Raw genomic sequence first — 18,479 nt, forward strand, 5'->3', positions numbered from 1 at the left:
TCTCCCAGAATAGTTCAGCATCTCAGTCTAGAGTATAGAATGAAAGTAACATTCAGGCTGACTAGCATGTTACCAGTAAATGGAATTTTTCTCACATCTTGTTAGTTAATACAGACCTGAGATGTCAACAAAATTAGTGCCAACTTGAAGTTCTAAATGGGAGAAAAATCTAAACAACATCTGTCCTGATTTATCTGTGACTGTCCTTCAATTTGATTTGACAGAAATCACCAGAAGTAAGGATTGTCTCAGCAATGTAGGAGCTGGCAGTGGGGAAGAAGGAAGAAAATGTGTCCTAAAGTTCCAAAGTTTCTGTTGATTTCAAGAGAAATATATTAGCTACTATTCCAAGAGAAACTACATTTCACAGTGTGTCAAACAGAATCTAACTGTCCTCTTGCTTCATAAATTAAGTCTATGTTCATTAAGTGAATTTCATGCAACAGGAGTTCAAAGGCTTTTTTATTTGTTTTGTTTTTTCTCTTGGGCTTATAAATGTCATTAAAGTGTTAGTTACTACGATGTATTTTTAGGAGGGTTTGACTGTAGTGAATTGTGTGTGTCTTTGAAAGGGTATTTGCAACTCCAGCCTTGTATTGGAAGAGCCATCTTCAATTGTCCAGTTGGATTACAACCAGAAGGTGCTGCTTGTCTCTACTCTGCAGCGGACTCTGCTTTTTTACACAGAAGAGAAATCCGTCAACCAAGTTGGAACACAGCCCAGAAAAAAGTAACCCTCATAAAATCCTGATGCAGGCTCATCTATTAATTCTTGCGTTTCAAAGTGAATTACAGACAGAGTCATCTAGGCAGTAAAATTAATACAACACAGCAGTGTGCTTATAAAAAGCTACTTACAAAGGCTGTGTGTAATCGAACATGAAATGACAATTTTACCTATTTAGAAAGTGTGTGGTTGCAAGTATGTTACACTCATATTTTCAAGGCACTATTAGGCACAAATATTTAAAATGTTTTCTCATTGTTTTATCTGAAAACACTGCTAAACTTCCTCCGCAGTCCCTCTTTGTTTATTGTCATTTGGAGTGAGCAAGCATTGTAATCAAGTCTGTCTAATGGGTGATGTAATATTTGATCCAAAAAGCAAGTCAGCTTTCCTGTTTTTCTTATACACTGAAGTGAGTTAATAGGGAGAATGTATAGTAAGCACTTAAATTTGAATTGAAGACTAGGAACCTCTTGTGTGGCTTTGACATCTTCTCTTATGTAATCCCTCTCTGGTAAGGAAGAGGGAACCCAGTCATAGAACAGCATGACTGACTCTGTCTCTAAGGAGAGGAAATTTACCCTTGAAAGGAGGTTATGGTGTATCTTTCAGGGATATGAATAGTGAGAGGAATACCAAGGTCCATCTTAGATGTGAAGCGTTTCCTTGCATGACAGTAAAGGTGTTTCTGTGTGTGAGAAACCAAGGGTTTAACAGTTGAGATCTGTTCTGTGCTTATTGCAAGTAAAGGCTGTCAGTTCCTTAGCATTAGTTTGTAGTGTTTTCCTTGTTTTTTATTAATTCTGGGAGAAGGAAGAATGCATAGTAGGATCTTTTTGAGATGGACAGAGTGGCATTAAGGCTATGAAGCTTATTAGGAGGAGTCATTTTAACTTGCTTAATTGATGAGGTGTCTGACATCCAAAGCTGAAGGGAAAATTGTTATTTGGAATTACTGCTCTTGTCTTACTGTAAGTAAATTTGTACTTCAGACATTTGACTGAATATTTTAATTAAAGCCTTGATAATTTGAGCTTGTAAATTTGCGCCATTAGTTTTTAAATTATTTCTAAGTTGAGTATATAGCTTTTAAAAGAAATTCTTTTGCATTTTAGCACTGGCAAATTTGGAGCATGTTTTATACCTGGCCTGTGTAAACAGAGTGATTTGACACTATTTGCTGCCAGACCTGGGCTTCGTCTATGGAAATCTGATGTTCATGGGACTGTCCAGGCCACGTTCATATTGAAAGATGTATTTGCTGGAGGAATAAAAACTTTTGAACTGTATCCTCGTTTGGAACCACCTGACAGAGGAAGTTACAGCTCTCCAGAGAAACATCTTGGGCTTGTCTCATGCTTTTTCCAAGAAGGATGGGTGCTGACTTGGAACGAATACAGCATCTATTTACTAGACACTGTGAACCAGGTAGATAAATCTTGTGGCTGCATATTTTGTTTCTTCCATGTTTTTGTTCATGCTATGCCATGAGACTCTCTTTTGGTTATGCATTCTATGGCTGTGATTCAAATCCCTATTTAAAATGAAAAAAAAGAGAAAATTTATTGTCTCCCTTCTCAAATTGTCATTGCAATGATATATTCACCAACTAGCTCAGTATGTTGTTTATGAAAATTACATATATTTAAAGCTTTCAGTTGTAGTGTTAACATCAAAATTCTGATACTCAGTGAAACATTGAAACCTACAGTGTAGGGACTAATGCAAAAAGATATTTTAGGCCTGTAAAATGTGCCTGGAACTATTTATTCTTTCCCTTCTACTACTGTTGGTGTCTGAAAAAAAGACAAATTACCTTTTATTTGGTATACAGTGAAGTGTTAGCTATTTTGCTGTCTTAAAAGTGCATATGAACATGGATACATGCTAGTACATTTTTGTCTAAACAATATTAAACATTTGTACTGTGGCACTCTTCTGCCACCGAGTAGTATATTGCTTAAGTTGTTGTATTTAGGTGCCTTTAGTTGGACAAAGAATTGATCTGTGGAATTTAAATTAGTATAAAAATGAAGCTGCATCATGATTAAAGGGTTCTTTCCTGATTCTTGTTTCTATTTTCTTTTTTTTTTTTAATAAGATAAAAATCTTTAGCCTGTAACTGTTTATGTTGATTAAAATCCAGTGAACACTTTTGTTAAGAGTACCATGTTGTGCCAACGCTGTGTTAATCTATTGCAAATTATTTCTTTCTCTGTTGACTCTTTACAGGCTTTGATTGGTGGCTTGGAAGGATACGGTGATATTGTCTCTGTGTCCTGTACCAACAATGAGATTTTTCTCTTAAAGGGGGATAGAGACATAATAAGAATTTCAAATAGACCTGAAGGAGTGTCATCAATAGGTTTGTATAGATGAGTAAGCTTAGTCTGTAGAAATTAGTAAATTTATTATGTGTAGATTAGTGTCTACCTCATGGAACATGGTGGCTATTGTACTTTTTAAATAGTAATAATAAGAAAAAAGAAAAAAACAAACCCAAAAACAGAAAAAGAAAAAACCCAACAATCCAACAAAATGAAACAACCCAAACCTCAGACCAAACCCTTCAGATTATTGCAAAAACCTGCCAGGTCCTGTAGAGTTACTCATCTGCTCTGATGGGTTATATTTAGAGATCTGGTTTATCTGCTTATCTGAGCTTCTCTTTTGGCTACAGTGAGAACAGGGGCATTAAGAAATGGAATATGCTTGCCTTTTTTGAGAGTGGATCAGCATGAGCCTAATGAGGCATCTCTAATCTGTGCATTTGAGAGCTCATTCTGAACCATGATGCTGAAGCAGTCTGGATTCCTGATTATGGTTATCCCTTTAGGATCCGTCTCAATAGCTGAATACGTTGATTCTGTGCCACCTGTCACCAGCCACATTCCAGGGGAAATCTCAGCCTTCCTAGCAATGGAAAAGAAAGAATTGGCAAATAAATCCAAAGAATGATCACTAAAATTCGAGAAATAATTTGACTTTTTCATAGTTGTTGCCATCTGAGTTAAAACATTTATGTTACTAGAACTCTTAAAAAGAGACAATTAATGCGTTTAAATACTCCATCTTAGCTTTGTATTAGCAAAATGCTAATAAATATTCTGTGAAGTCTCATTGAATGCTGGGGAACTTAACTTTCTTATCATTGCATATTGGCAGTAGCTTTAGTCATTTATTCATTTCTTTACTCACAAAGTTTTAGAGACTGTTTATTATTTTAATCTCAACTTTCAAGTGTAGTTTGAAAGGAGCCTTTAGAAGTGTATTTTCTTCTGTTCACTACAGTGATTTATCTGATAATTCTCCTTGATTTTTTTTTGAAGCTACTAAATGTTTGAGTGAAGAAGTTAGACATAGGATGGCACTTCATGTGTGATACAGTTGGATCTTCCAAGCTGTAGACCTGTACTGTTCTTTTTACATTAATGCAAATTCAGAATTTTGCTAATAGAAGCTTGATACGGGGTTTGGGGGAAGTGCTTTCATACAGATTAATTTGCAGGAATTTTATAGTGTGCGTGTGCGTGTGCACGTGCAAGTATTTATTTTTAAATGTTGTTAGCTTAGAATTTTTTTTGTGTGTGTGTAAATATTCTTTCTTTTCAATACTCTCCAAAATTATGCCCCTACTCACTTGATGGTAGTATTTATACTTGAAGTAGTATTTATACTTTTATTTTAATTTGGACAATTTCAGATGTGAATTTAAAATTGTCAAATCCTTCCACAGATACAAGTCCTAAATTGCTGACCCCATCATCAGTCGTTTCGTCTGTATCATCCAGCCCTTCAGTGGAAACAGAAAAAAAAATGTTTACTTCCCCTTCAGTTACTGGTGATAAAAATGGCACTTCTTCAGTGAAAGATGATCTGGAAACTCCAACACTATCAGAGAAAAGTTTTGATAGAGTGGGAGACTTGAGCAGTGAAACCAGGAAAAGGGGCTGCTCTGTAGTAAGTGAATCACGAAGCAGGAGCAGCTCTGTGAACTCTGTGGACAGTGGCTCAAGCTTTATGTTGTGTGCAGACCAACTTCCAGAAGCTCAGAGAGAAGGTCAGTCTTCTTCACAACGGTTCAGCACCATCAGCTCTGAAGATTTTGATCAAGAACTTATTGTAAAGCCAATTAAGGTGAAAAAGAAAAAAAAGAAGAAACAAGGTAGGTTGAGCAGAGCTTTCCCTGACTGCTTGTTGTTAGAGCATGTTACATGAGAATCTGTGTTCTGCAGGCTTCATATGTACTGTGGTGGTGTGCCTCTGCAATGGTTGAGGGGTTATGGTAGGCCATTTCTGTCTAAGATGAAAATCTCCTTTAAAAGTGATAAATTGATGAAGTCTTTTTAGATCTGTTTGGAATGTATTTCGTTTTGCTTCATGTAAACATGCTTTGAGTTCTAATGTATTTGTTAATGGGAACATGCCGTGGACTCTGTCCAGTTTTATGTTGGAATTGTGTGGTATCTGTTCATCCTGTTCAGAATATTTGACAGTGTTTTTCTTAGCCATCCTCTTTAGTTTGATGGAGTAGTGTGAGTTCTCAATAATTCTAATTGTTTACTGTATTAAGGCTTTTCTTGGCTTTATATGTATCATTTAATATTAAAGTTGAAAAAAATTCAATATGGTTAAAATTTAGATTTAACTTTGTTCTTCCTCCAGTTCTAAAAAAATTGCGATTTCTTACTTGGCGCTGGGATTTGATAGATCTTATTAATATTACTTTTCTTCTTTTTTTTCATGTGTGTGTGATAACAGAAAGTGGGACAAGGAGAAACCACAGCTCTCTGGAAGGCACACCAATTTATGAGCGTCAGCTTTCTGGTGATAGTCCACATTCCTTGAATGCAGACTCCTTTTCCATGACTTCCAGCATAATGAGTGGCAGCATTGATCATTTGAGTACTGGATCTCCAGATCAGGAGAGTGTGTTCAGTGTGGAGTCCCATACAATCCTGCAAGAAGATAACGGTTCAGAAACTTTCAGTGTCTTGCAGTCTCCTGAGTCAGCAAATGCGCTAATTAATGAAGAAAATGGAGATGTGGTTGATTTACAGAAACTTCCAAACAGTGACAGTGGCATGGGTACCTCAGCTATTGCAGATACTTTGATGTCTGCATCTCCTCTGATGCTCACAGAAGACTTGACCAGCGGTGTTAGTGGTGAATATAATGGTGGTGTGGTTTCTGCAAGCAATGAATGCTGTCTTGGAAAGCTGAGCCAAGAGGAGGAGCAGGATTTTCCTACATTATGTAAAATAGATGAAGACTTGGGTAAAATGAAGCTGCAGGGTACTGAGATATCTTCTGAAGATCCAGACCTTACAGACCAGATGTTTTTGGAATGTGACAGTATACTTGGTGTCCAGACATTCCTGACACCAAAGGAAAGTGATGAAATTGGTGGAGAAGACCAACAGCAGCTGTCTCTAATCCACAGTGCTCTGTCAGACCCTCCTGGGCTCCAGTGTGACATCTCTGACAATGTTCATTCAGATAACAGTTCCATTTCAGGGTGGAATTTTGAAAGTGCAGTCAGAGCTAAATGTAGTACCAGCACTGCTGAAAGGGTAGCAGACACTCATGAAAGTAAGACTGAAAAATCTGCCTCAAGTGATGAAGAGGATATTTATGGACATGGATTACCATATTCATCCTCAGAGACCAGCATGCCTGAAGTTGGTTCTGTGCCTGGTGCACAGGATGTAGCCAAGACAAGCCTAGATGAAATGGTGCTGTTAAAATCTGATCAGGTATTTCTTTTCAGTTTAATTAAAGTACCTTTAACCTTAAAAAGAAACAGCTTTTCAAAAGAAACATTCCTGCAGTCACTTCCTTTATATCTTTAGGAGAGCAATTTTTATTTGATTCAATGCACAAGTAAAGTATAAAGCCAAACAACAGAATGTGTTGTAACTCTTAAAATATGTGATGTATCTGACTTCAGAATGGGTGATGTGTGCTTGCAATGCAGAGAGGCTGTTCTGGCTGTATTATTCCCAGCTCAACAAAAATGCTGCTAGAAACCCATCCATTAAAAAGTGAACAGTAAAACGCAGTCACGCTCAAAGGCTGCTGCTAGTTCGGATTTCCAGTAGTCCAAATTCTATGTGATACTGTTCTCAAATTCAGCTGGCTTCATGGGGAATTAATGCTAGTTATCTCACATGGCTGGCTTCTGTTTAAGGATTATTTTACCTGTAAATACTCAGAATAAGGATTAGTCTTATGCCCCCTAGCCAGCAGTAGTTAGTACTTAGTAGTTAGTAGTTAGTTTCCTTTTTCTATTATCTCTTTTTCCTTCATCGTTATTTTGTGGGTAATCCTCACAGACACCATAGAAAAGAAGTAGTGAAGTTAATTGTAAAATCTGTAAAATTGCCAGAATCACTGGGGCTTTTAGCAGAAGTCTTAAGAAGGACATGCAGTTGTTGTAGGGTGGGGATTTCGTTTCTTTTAGATCTGTAACACCCTTGTCTTGAGATCAATCAAATACTCATTCATAAAAATTGAATTACAAGTTGATGGTGTCCTGTCTACTAACAGCTGCAGCCCAAAGTGCAGAAGATTTTAGTTTCAGGTTATGATATTCTTATACTCTGTCATGTTCAGAAAAGTTCCCTGGTAATGTGTGCAGTGCTTGAGTTCACCTGATGCAAGCAATCAAAATTTAAGAGAGCAGGCTGTAAACCAGATTTCTGCAAGATGTGGCTCCTCTACCATACAGAGGGTGTCAGAACTGGATATTCAGCTGTCTCTGCCCTTCAGCTGTCTTGTTCCCTTTGTTCATCACTTCCTAGACAATGAATAATTTCCTGGATTACAGGCAGACTGTACATTTTTATGTATTCCTGCTTTGGAGGTGGTGATGGGATGGAGTGCTTTATTTTTTTCCTAAATCTGTTGTTCTGGCAGTCTCATTGTGCATATACTGCCTTGGAGAACAGTGACAGATGTAGTTTTATTTTCACAAGGCAAATTCATTCATTGATTAAAGTACTTAAGTTACCTTTCTTAAAATCAAAACGTGGGAGCTACTGTTCTTACATACCCATTTTTTTATATAGTTTGAAGACACCTGACACTGTTCTGACTCTACAGTTTTTAGTTTGCAGAGAGCTGGATGGGATACTCTGGCCCTGGTTATGGCATCCTGAGCCTGGTTGTCTCAGAAAAATACGTTTGGTGCCTGGACTACCGAGGCAGCCTGTACTGCAGTGCCCTTCCTGCGGCCGGGCTGCGCTGGCAGAAGTTTGAGGATGGAGTCCAGCAAGTGGCAGTTTCCCCCTCAGGTAAGTTGGCTTCTGCTGCACTGTCACCTTGTAAATATAAAACTTGGGTAGACTTGGGTGGGTTTTTTTTTTTGTTTGGTTTTTTTTTTTTTTTTTGGTTGTTGTTTTTAGTTTTTTTTTTTCTTTTTTTAATGTCAGTTATTATTTAATTGGGTGAAACTTGTCATTTTTATAAGATTACAGATATAGTTGAGTGGATGTGTAATTTCTACATAGGCAGTTTATTGTTTGGGTTTTTTTCAAATCAGTTACTTCCAGAAACTTGGTTGTTTAGGGCTTGTTTCATGTAAAAGTAGTGCACTGCTTTGGATTTCTTTTTGTTTGTTTGTTTTTTAGTCACAGTTTTATGACTGCATCTTCGCTGTGTCTGCATCCCGTGTTCCAGTTTGTGGCTGTCTTTCTAACAGGTTCACATTGCATTTTGGAAGTTTTCCACTATGCATTTGCCTGATTAAAGTGAACTTCAGAAGTAGCAGTTCAGTGGTAGGCAGAGAAGAGCTCCTTGTCTATACAAAACCTTGATTTTTGTTGCAGAGCTATAGAAGTTCTTGGCTGTGAGGGTGGTGAGGCACAGGAAGAGGTTGCCCAGAGAAACTGGATCCCCTATCCCTGGAAGTGTTCAAGGCCAGGCTGGATGAGGCCTTCAGCATTCTGGTCAACTGAGAGGTGTCCCTGCCCTGGCAGGGGGATTGGACCTAGATGATCTTTAAGATCCCACCCAAACTGTTCTGTGATTCACAGTTTTAAAGTTCTTTTTTTTGTAAGTGTAGAATTGGCTTTGTGTTTGCGTGGGTTGGTTGATTTGATTTCTTTTTAAATACTGAAGAAAAATACTTTGAAGTTCTAGTACATTTGCATATGTATTTGTTCTGGATGAGGATTATGTTGTGAATGAGGATTATGTTGGATTAAAAATAAGACGGTTTTGGTTATAAACTTGCGTCACCTTTGGCATTCTAGATTGTTCCAGGGCTGGAGTGAAAATACGAAGTTTCTCAGCCATTTTAATTTCTTCTGCCTTGCCACTACTTCTCTTCCTTGTCATCTCTAAAAGCGCATGTCAATCTTCCCTTCTTTCTGTAGGGGAAGGCTTGTTATCTATTTTACGAGGAAAGAAATTCTGTTTGATCTGAGGCTGAGCTTTGCTATAGACAAAACAATTTGAGAGTACCTGTAGTAGGTGAGAGTGTGGGTTCGTTCAGCTCAGTATCTTACCCTCAGGAGTGGTCCAACAGCAGGTCCCTGCAGAAAAGTGAAAGGTGTGGGCGTGTGTCGTGTTTGCCCTTGGTAGTTCCAGGCTGCAGTTGTTGGTACTTCAGATTGCCTGGGCAAAAGGTTGTTCCTCTACATTTCTTATCCTTCAGTTCCAGGAATTCACTCAGCTTTTCACTGAATTTGTGGAAGTTTCTAGCATCCACAGTTCGCCATGGATGTATTAATGCAGGAGCATGTTAACCACAACATGTCAAAATGGAATTAAATGCAACTTTGTGGAATCATTCGAAGGAAATTAATATGATAATGTACTGTTCTGGCAGTACAATGTACAAGCCAGCAGTGAAGTTCGGTGTTCCATTTAATTTTCTTTTTTTAAGATATTATTATATATGAGAAGTCAGTTACTGTCCTGGTCTTGCTTTAAAAAAAATGTAAGGGCTTTTTGCATTTTTATTCAATGCTAGTGGTTTGCTTTTCCCCTCCTATTAGTTTAGATGTAGCGAGGACACATCACCTGTGACTGTTGCGGTAATTGTTGAGTGCTGTTATGTTCTTCTCATACAGGGACTCTTCTCTGGAAGATTGAACAGAAGACTAACAAAGCTTTTGCTTGTGGAAAAGTGACTATAAAAGGAAAAAGGCACTGGTACGAGGCTTTACCCCAGGCTGTATTTGTAGCTCTAAGTGATGACACTGCCTGGATTATCAGAACAAATGGAGATCTGTATCTGCAAACAGGTACCCGAATTAATTGCAGGCTCGTTGAATTTTTGTGGGCTGAGATTATTAGATTTTAAGTCTGTAGAATCATGGCAATTTGCTATAAACTTTTATCTACAGCCAGGACATAAGGAAACTTTTTTATCTTGAGAAACACTTTGAAACACCTGTGAGATTTTGTGTAATTAGGAGAGTGGAAAAGCTAGTTCACGGCCACTTGTTTTGTGTGTGCCAGTTGGGGCACATATAGTACAGAGAATTTTTGGCATGGGGAAGATATGAGATGGATGGAAAATAGCAAAATAATATCCTTGCTTTGAAAGTGGTATGGTGCACTGAAACAACTCAGCCTTAAGTGGGCAGAATAGGGAGAAGTGGGAGAAGTAGAAGCTTTGTGTTTTGAAAAGCACAGATCTCTAGAAGGTAAGAGTTACCACCTGATAATGACAAGGTATTCTGAGACAGAAGATGGTGAAGTGCTTTGGAAGTATAGGCAATTGGTGTGTGTTTTATATGATAGAGAAAGCAGAGCCAAAGGGGAATGGAATGGGCTGTGGAGCAGGAATCTGCAGCTGCCTTCTTACTGGATGCGAGTGAGGCACAAACTGGAAAATGGGGTACTGTAGTGGCAACTTTGAGGTCATGGCCTTAGTTTTAGGTTTTTCAGTGAATAGAAGAGGATGTATTTGGAAAGTGTTATGGAAACAATATTCAGGCTAATTGCAAGGAACTAGGATGAAGGATGGCAGTACTAGCTTTAGAGTTAAGGGGGAAAAGTATCAAGGACTCCTGGGCATGTGGGGCTTGCACAGAGAGCTGAGTTACTAAGGAAAAATTACCAGGAATATGATGAAGGAATTGCTGGTGAGTGAAGAGGCCGACTGGGTTAAGGGGAAACTGTATAAGATATACAGAAATAGGACAGCATGTCTGAGTGGCTATCAAAATTCTTATTTACCTTTCATTTAATTTTGGCACTCTCATAATTCCTCTGTTAGGTTTAGTTACTGTAGCACAATGCAAAAATTCTTTGAGATTAAGAAAACTGTTCTAAGTAGACATCACTGTTGCAAGGACTCACTATTAAAATTACCCTTTTTAGTTAAGTTTAGTAGTCCCAGAGAAATCAAGTGGCCTGCCCATGGTCACATGCATACTGCCAACAGGCGTGGATAGTGGTGTTGGAGAGTAAATTTTGGATGCTAATCATACAGAGCTCTGTGGAAGTTTGTATCAATATTTTTCTTCCCTTTGAACGATTGGTTTGAGTACATCAGCTTACATTCTGCTGTTCTTAGGTCTCCAAATTTGTCTTTTGATGCAAAAAATAAATTCTCGGTGTATCTGCATTCCTAATGAGAGGCAGCCAGTGAAAATTGTGTCTCCAGGATCTTTTCATTCTCTTCGCTGTCTTGCGTAACATTTATAACAAAAATGTGTGTTCAGAGGTTTAGAAATGAGTGGTTTTGTTAGTCTAGAATATATAATACACGAGTCTATCCATACTGGCTTTGGCAGCATGAGGAAATGGAACAAAAGCTATGTCTTCTGAGATGTTCCACATGCAGTTTCACATGTGTAAGCCAAGCTTCAGTGTAATCACAAAGAAGACAAATTCCTTAGATTAGATGTAGAAATGTGTGCAGACTGCCTGTAAATCTACCAGAACCTCTCTGCTCCTTTCAGTGCTACGCACTGTGGCATGCTCTTTTGTAATTGCTCTGCTGTCACTATTCACATCAGGTTGCTTCTCTCACTGGCATGTTTTGGGCAAAAACTTCTTCCATTACTGACTTTTTCTTTGACGCTTCTGTCAGCTCTGATAGAGGTTTTATAAATGGAGATTCCTGGTGCTGACACTAGAGGGAGAAAAGGAACAGAAATGACAGGACTGGACACGCACTGTGCAGGATGTTGAAGGATGTACAGTGTCTTATTTTTTAAAATGTGAGGTCAGCTATATAAGAGGAAATTATTAATAGTTTATGGAAAGAACAGTCACTCAAAGAAATTGTGATCAAATGACAAATGTTAGCAGGTCAAGGAGATTCCCTTCTCCATTTTCTCTTATTGAGTTGCTTTCTCTCTTTCCTTTTTGTTGCAAAAAGCCAAAGTTTGTAAAGCAATCCTCATTTTCTGATTTCTAGGCCTGAGTGTGGATCGTCCTTGTGCCCGAGCAGTAAAGGTTGACTGCCCTTGTCCACTGTCACAGGTCACATCCAGAAATAATGTGGTGTGGGCCCTGAGCGAGCAGCGGGCCCTGCTCTACCGGGAGGGAGTGCGCAGCTTTTGTCCCGAAGGAGAGCAGTGGAAGAGTGATATTGTCAGGTAATAACTCTGGTGGGACATTCTGGGCATAACCAGAATGACACAAATAATTGTGCTGGAACTCCTCAGTGTTTGAAATGGTATTACCTGAACTCGTGTGTCTGTATACCACTGTGTGTGTATATATCTATTTTAGCTGTCTGTCTGCGCTTCCTTCCTGCCACCCAGCCATCCATCCATCCACAGATGACTGCTGTGTAATGAAAGGAATTGTCATAAACAGAAGCAGGTTTAAAGAGTGAAAAAAAATTTTGAAATATCTTAATGATGTCTGTCAATGTGATTTTTTTATTAAATATTGCTTCTTTAATCTGTGCCATAATGGTTTTAAGGAGTTCTCTGTTTTTTTTTTTCGTTTTTTTTTCTGAGATTAAATGTATGCATTTTCTTGGTCATCCACACAACTGGATAGCACTTCTGCACTCCCCAGCCACAGATTTTTATAAATATTTTGTGTAGTTGGTATTTATCTTTGTAGTTGATCCTGTGCTCATGGGAGTTCCATTGTGATAAAGGTGAAAGTGCTGAGTCTCTACTGCAGGCTTTCACAGTGTAGAATTTAGTGTCTCTTGTGACATCCGCCTGGCCCAAGTGTAGGAAGAAATTGAAGTTCTTGTTGTTATGTGATTTTATCTACTGAATATCCTATTGTGAAACCTTAACTTGTGCTATCTCCCAGCGTGGTATCTGGCTCTTGAACTACCTGAGACACTACTGTGTCTTTGTTCAAATGTGAAATTTGCTTGTACTTTAATGAGTTTGTTTAATGAAAATACCTGCGTGACCTACACCTTAAGTGCATTTCTTGTTCTTGGGCTTTGTGTTAAAATTGCCGGAAGCACTCACTATTTGTTCTTAAATTGTCAAGAAAGGTTATCTGAAAGAGCTAGCATTGTTTGCTACCTTTTCAGTGTCTGATATGATCACCTGACCTTGTTGAGTTTCTGAGCTTGGAAATAGTTTACTTATGCAGGAAACTTACAGTCCTAAATTCTACATTTATCTTTGTCACATAGTGGAGTTTTCTACTTGTGGTCCCTGAACTGCAGGTATTGTTCTCAGAATAGGTCAAGGAAGTTGAGGAGATACATTTATGAAGCTGTTTTATCAAAAGCTTAAAGAACACAGCTCTTGAATGCTTATTTACTGAGCAAAATAGGGCTTGTTTAGTTTTATTGTTATGTATTCAAGTTTCAAATCTTGACTGATCTTTGAAGGATTCATGGTTTTTGTTGTAGTTGTTGTTGAATGCTTTTTACTTAAATAAAATATAAAGTACTGAATAATTGAAAATTTAATGTCAAATGTGTTTTTTAGCTTGGCCCCACTGAGTTTCAACTGTGTTAAACTATTAGCACTGTAATAGCTTCCTTAAAATACCATTAACATAAATTTCAATTAAATTTTTTAACGTTTTTACTTGTTTGAATTTCTAGTGAAATGCAAGCTTTGGAACCAGTGTGCATAACCCTTGGTGATCAGCAGACATTATGGGCTTTGGATATCCATGGCAATCTCTGGTTCAGGACTGGTATAGTTTCAAAGAAACCACAAGGAGATGATAACCATTGGTGGCAAGTAGGCATTTTTTGATTTTGCTTTCAGTTTACTCTTTTACCTTGGGTTGATTATTTGTGTTGTTTTCCCACAAGATTCTAGGAAAAAATTCAATTAATTGCTTGATATTTTATAGTACACTTCATTCAGTATATTAAAACTTCTGTGTGGCTGTGGCTGAAATCGCCTTTTTGTGTCTGCTATAAAGGGGGAAGGAAAACCATCCCATGGTCATCCAGAGCAATCTTGCAGAAGCTTTCAAGAACACAAGAAATGCTCTGCCAGGTTATAGGACATGCTGTTGAGGCAGGGCATCAAGTCTGACTGCTGAATGCAGCCTCTTCTCTTGTCTTCCAGTGCCTGTCATTTTCCTTAGCTAGAGAAAATAAGTAAAAGGTCACCATGCAAAAGAATGTGTTTTGTATTTTTCCATTCAGTTGAGGTTTCTTTGAGCCGTGTGGAGCTCCTTGCTTCAGCCACAGTTCGTGTGGGTGAAACCAACTCAGTTGCTGCAAGTACTGTCCAGTGTTGACTTGGAATTCCTGACACTGGTTTCTCCTGCTTTTCTTGTTTTCTTCAGAGATGGGGATGGGGAAGAAGGGAGTAAAAACAGTCTTACAGAAAATCTGTTTGTCTGTGTGCCTACCTTAGTTACAAAAATTTGGGTCTATGTGCATGTATAATGCATGAGTAACTTGGCTTTGACGTTATTGGCAAACTGCTGCTCTTTTTGTGCTCTTAGGCATTTTGTTCCTTTCTAGGAGTATTCCAGAGTGTTTCCAGTCTAGTTGTCCATGACAGAACTCGGGCAATTGCTTATTTAGACCTCCTTCTGCATTGTGAATTAAACTGTCCACGAGGTAGTTGCAAAGGAGTATTGCATTCAGGTTTTTGTCACGTGGTTTGAATTGCTACTTCTGCAAGTTTCTCTCCTCCTTTGGGAAATTGAAAATTCACCTCTTAGTATGCAGAGGTTGCCATGTTTTTAGAGGAAGACATCCTTAAGCAAAGGGCTGTCTTAAAATGCAGATTTCTTAATGGATTGTTGGATAGAAGGGAGTTGTAAGCTGGCCTTTAATACTGATTGTGGCTTATTAGCAAGACAGTTACTCAAAGTGTACCATTTTTATTTTTCCCTTCCTACACTTCGCGTATTTCTAAAAAAGCTTCTGGTGAAAGATTGTGCAGTTCACCCCACAGCTTAACCAATTATCAAGAGCACTTTTTTTCTTCTTGCTCCCAGGTAAGCATCACTGATTATGTAGTGTTTGACCAGTGCAGCCTGTTCCAGACCATTATCCAGGCAACTCACACGGTGGCAACAGCAGCTCAGGCACCTGTGGAGAAGGTGGCAGACAAGCTTCGAATGGCATTTTGGTCACAGCAGCTTCAGTGTCAGCCCAGCCTCCTCGGAGTTAATGGCAGTGGAGTTTGGATCTCTTCAGGCAAAAACGAATTCCATGTAGCAAAGGGAAATTTAATAGGTTGGTGTGCCTTTGCATCTTAATTTCTTTAAGTTAAGAATATTAAATAGAAGGAAATAACTAGCTGCAGCTTTGTCACCAAAGAAATTACCCATGGCAAGTCAGGGCAGCTTTAACTTGCTTAAAAATTAAATTAAATAATTCATTAGCATTTGATCTTCAATACTTTCTCATTTAAAGGGAAATATTTTTCATGGAAAAGACATTGTAAACCAGTGAACTGTGCACAAGTTACTGCTTTTAACACCTCTTCCCTGGGATAAGAAAGCAATCTTAAGCTGCTGAGCCTATTCTGTCTTGCACAGTGGAGTCTGGCTCATGATCAGTGTGACTGTGCAAGACACTAATGTTATGGCTTTGCAGTGTTAATAGAGGGATTGCTTTATTTTTCTTGCTGCACTTCTCAAAATAGAATTCTGATTTGGTACATTTCTTTGTTTAGGTAAGCACTAACAATACATCTAGGATGATGTTTAACCTCATCACCAAATTGGTCCCCTGTTGAAGACCATTAATATTCTTTATCCTCTTCTGCATTCCTGGTTTTCTGTGTGTTTACATAGGTGTCAGGAGGAGGCTTCCCCCTCCCCCCAAGAGTTTCTTGAAAAATTTTCATAGAAAATGTTGTCTGAAATATATTTAATACTTGTTGGCAATAGAATTTCTTTTAAATTTTAAATAACAAATTTTAACAGAAAACTAAGTTTCCTATTAATACCACTTGTTCTTTCTTTCAAGGCACGTATTGGAATAATATTGTGCCTCGTGGTACTGCTTCTGCCACAAAATGGATTTTTCTGTTGGCTTCCCCAGCTTCATCTAAAGAAGGTTGGTAAATCAACAGTGCAGGCATATAATATCTGATTTTTAAACAGAGTGGAAATGATGGTGTAAGTAATTAATATCCTGAATTATTCCAAATTTTGGTTGTCTTTTCTGTTTGCAGGGATCTAAAGTAGTTGAAGTAGGGTGGAAGTATGTCTGTAAATCTACTGGAGATTAAAATTAATGTAATATTTACTCTCATCTTTGGTGTGGAGCAGCATCCAACAGAGAAATGGGTGGTCCTCAGGAGCAGCAGCTTCCTAAACTGCCAAAGCATGAATTGCCAGTATTTGTAATTGGAAGTTTCAAAGCATGCTTTGCTGAAATGCCTGATTCTCCTGTCCGTGCAGTTACTGCAGCAAAATTGCCCATTATTGGTAAAAGTGAGACCCTGTCAGGGAATTGAACTTCTGGTTACAATAGTTAGCAATTGCATTATCTAAGTACACTGGCTTTAGTGGCAAAAATGTGGTTTAGAGCTGAAAAAGAATGCTGCTTTTCAAAGGCTATTATCAAGGATAAAACAGAGCAAAAGAATAAAGCGAGGTGATAGTGCACTGTTACGTGTGTCTTCTCTCTATTAGTTCCTTCAAATGAAACATTTCTTCAAATGAGATCACTTACTACTTCCTTTATTTGAGAAATGGAGTATTTAAGTGTCTAAATAAGGGCTTAGGACATGTATTTGTATTTCAAAGCCTTACCCTATGAATATAGGCAAGAAGCTTTAGTTTTGCCTTCAAATGTACTGATCTTTTTTTTTCAGGAAAAGTAGATGTGCAAGCTTTCTCGGAGTGGATTAGGAATTATTTTAATAACAGAAGTGTCCTTTCCATAGGAAGCTTTTTGTGGCTGTGCCAAAGCAACAAGGATCTGTTTTGTGTCAGTGATCAGAATCCTCATTTTCGTCCTTCTACGGTGCAGCTGCCACCAGAAGCTGAAATGGTGCACTACTCTGCTTGCCAGGATGCCATTTGGGGCTTGGATAGTCTCGGGCAGATATTTATCAGAACACTTTCCTCCAGCTGCCCAACAGGGATGCACTGGACAAAACTGGATCTCTCCCAGCTAGGTATGACATTTTCATTGAGTAGACTATCTCTTAGCACACCATATTTTCCAGAAGTATCTTTCAGTTTACTGATGTAGAATAAAATGTTTACTGGATTAAATAATACCTACTGGCAGGTGATAGTAAAACATCAGGAACAGATGTGGCTTTCAAAGAGTGAACTGTTTAGCCTTTTCCTGGAGACAAGAGGTTTCCTGTTTACAAGGTACTTTATGTGTGTTCAATGCATCTTGCAGTGGTTAGTCTGAGGTGGCTGGGCCTGACGGTTGTGCAGGGACTCCAGCAGCTTTGACTAGGCTGGCTCTTGCACCTCAGTGCAGCCAGTGCAGGCATAATCACCTGGTCTAGTGCACAAAGGTCTGAATTTTATGGTTAAACTCGTTTTTAGCAGAGTCATCAAAGCTTCCTGCCAAGGAAGAATTATGCTCCAAGAATCGCATCGTTCATGAGTGATGCAGCTGATAACACTCAAGGTCAGATTTATAGTGATGTAATAATTCAGCATAATGCTTAGAATGTGATGCTAGTGAAGCGCTCTTTTCATTTGCTTAGGTGGTTGACCATGATTTGGTCATTGAAATGAACTCACAGGTTGGAGTTTGGCTCTGTGGTAATCAGGTTATTTGCCAACTTCATGAGTAATATTCTAATTAGATTTATTTCTTTAATAGTCTGACTGTTAGAACATTCTTATCTTCGTGCTAATCTGCATTCCTGTTTCAGGTGAGGATAAAGGAAATTGAGACTATGCACCATTCTCTCACCATTTTAAAAACAATTCAGCTGGTTTGCAATTTTTCCGTTTTTGATGGCAATGTTCATGACTGGTCTGAGAACAGACAAGCAATTTTTACTTAGTGTTTAAGGAAAGGCAGACACAGCTGGCAGAGTTTAAGCCTCATGTACAGATTTAGTGTATAATTTATAATACTTCACAGAAAAATTCTAAAACGTGTCTTTTAAAATTAACTTGTTTGTCAGTTTTACACCGGTTATTTTTCAGACCTGATGAATTGGTTCTGAACCCCTCATCATACCATAGTTCAAACACTGATGCCTTTTACTGACCGACAGGATAGATTTGGCTGCTTTGTCCTTCTCATGTTCCCTAGTGTGGTTTGAAACTCTTCCCATGAACTCCTGCTTTCCAGCAGTTTAGACAGTAACTGTTTAACTGAAAGAATAAGTAACTTCTGGCCATTGTCTGAAATCTCAGAAGAATTCATACAGGATTTCAGTGTAATTGGTGTTAG

At 38.4% G+C, this 18,479-nt stretch overlaps 1 protein-coding gene across 3 annotated transcripts in view; it reads left to right on the forward strand.

The window, feature by feature from the left end:
• Nucleotides 1–18,479, forward strand: part of TECPR2 (tectonin beta-propeller repeat containing 2) — a 42,995-nt gene that overhangs the window by 6,352 nt on the left and 18,164 nt on the right. For all 3 annotated transcript variants that reach the window (XM_066188833.1, XM_066188835.1, XM_066188834.1), the window contains exons 6-17: nucleotides 573–730; nucleotides 1,843–2,155; nucleotides 2,960–3,092; nucleotides 4,464–4,892; nucleotides 5,489–6,483; nucleotides 7,839–8,022; nucleotides 9,805–9,978; nucleotides 12,108–12,288; nucleotides 13,725–13,866; nucleotides 15,089–15,329; nucleotides 16,068–16,157; nucleotides 16,993–17,226. In XM_066188833.1, coding sequence (XP_066044930.1) covers nucleotides 573–730; nucleotides 1,843–2,155; nucleotides 2,960–3,092; nucleotides 4,464–4,892; nucleotides 5,489–6,483; nucleotides 7,839–8,022; nucleotides 9,805–9,978; nucleotides 12,108–12,288; nucleotides 13,725–13,866; nucleotides 15,089–15,329; nucleotides 16,068–16,157; nucleotides 16,993–17,226 — 3,274 coding nt within the window. The remainder of the gene's footprint in view (nucleotides 1–572; nucleotides 731–1,842; nucleotides 2,156–2,959; nucleotides 3,093–4,463; nucleotides 4,893–5,488; nucleotides 6,484–7,838; nucleotides 8,023–9,804; nucleotides 9,979–12,107; nucleotides 12,289–13,724; nucleotides 13,867–15,088; nucleotides 15,330–16,067; nucleotides 16,158–16,992; nucleotides 17,227–18,479) is intronic.

Source organism: Chamaea fasciata, unplaced genomic scaffold (assembly GCF_029207755.1).
Source record: "Chamaea fasciata isolate MVZ Bird 193981 ecotype frontalis unplaced genomic scaffold, bChaFas1.0.hap1 SCAF_7, whole genome shotgun sequence".
NCBI lineage: Eukaryota > Metazoa > Chordata > Aves > Passeriformes > Sylviidae > Chamaea > Chamaea fasciata.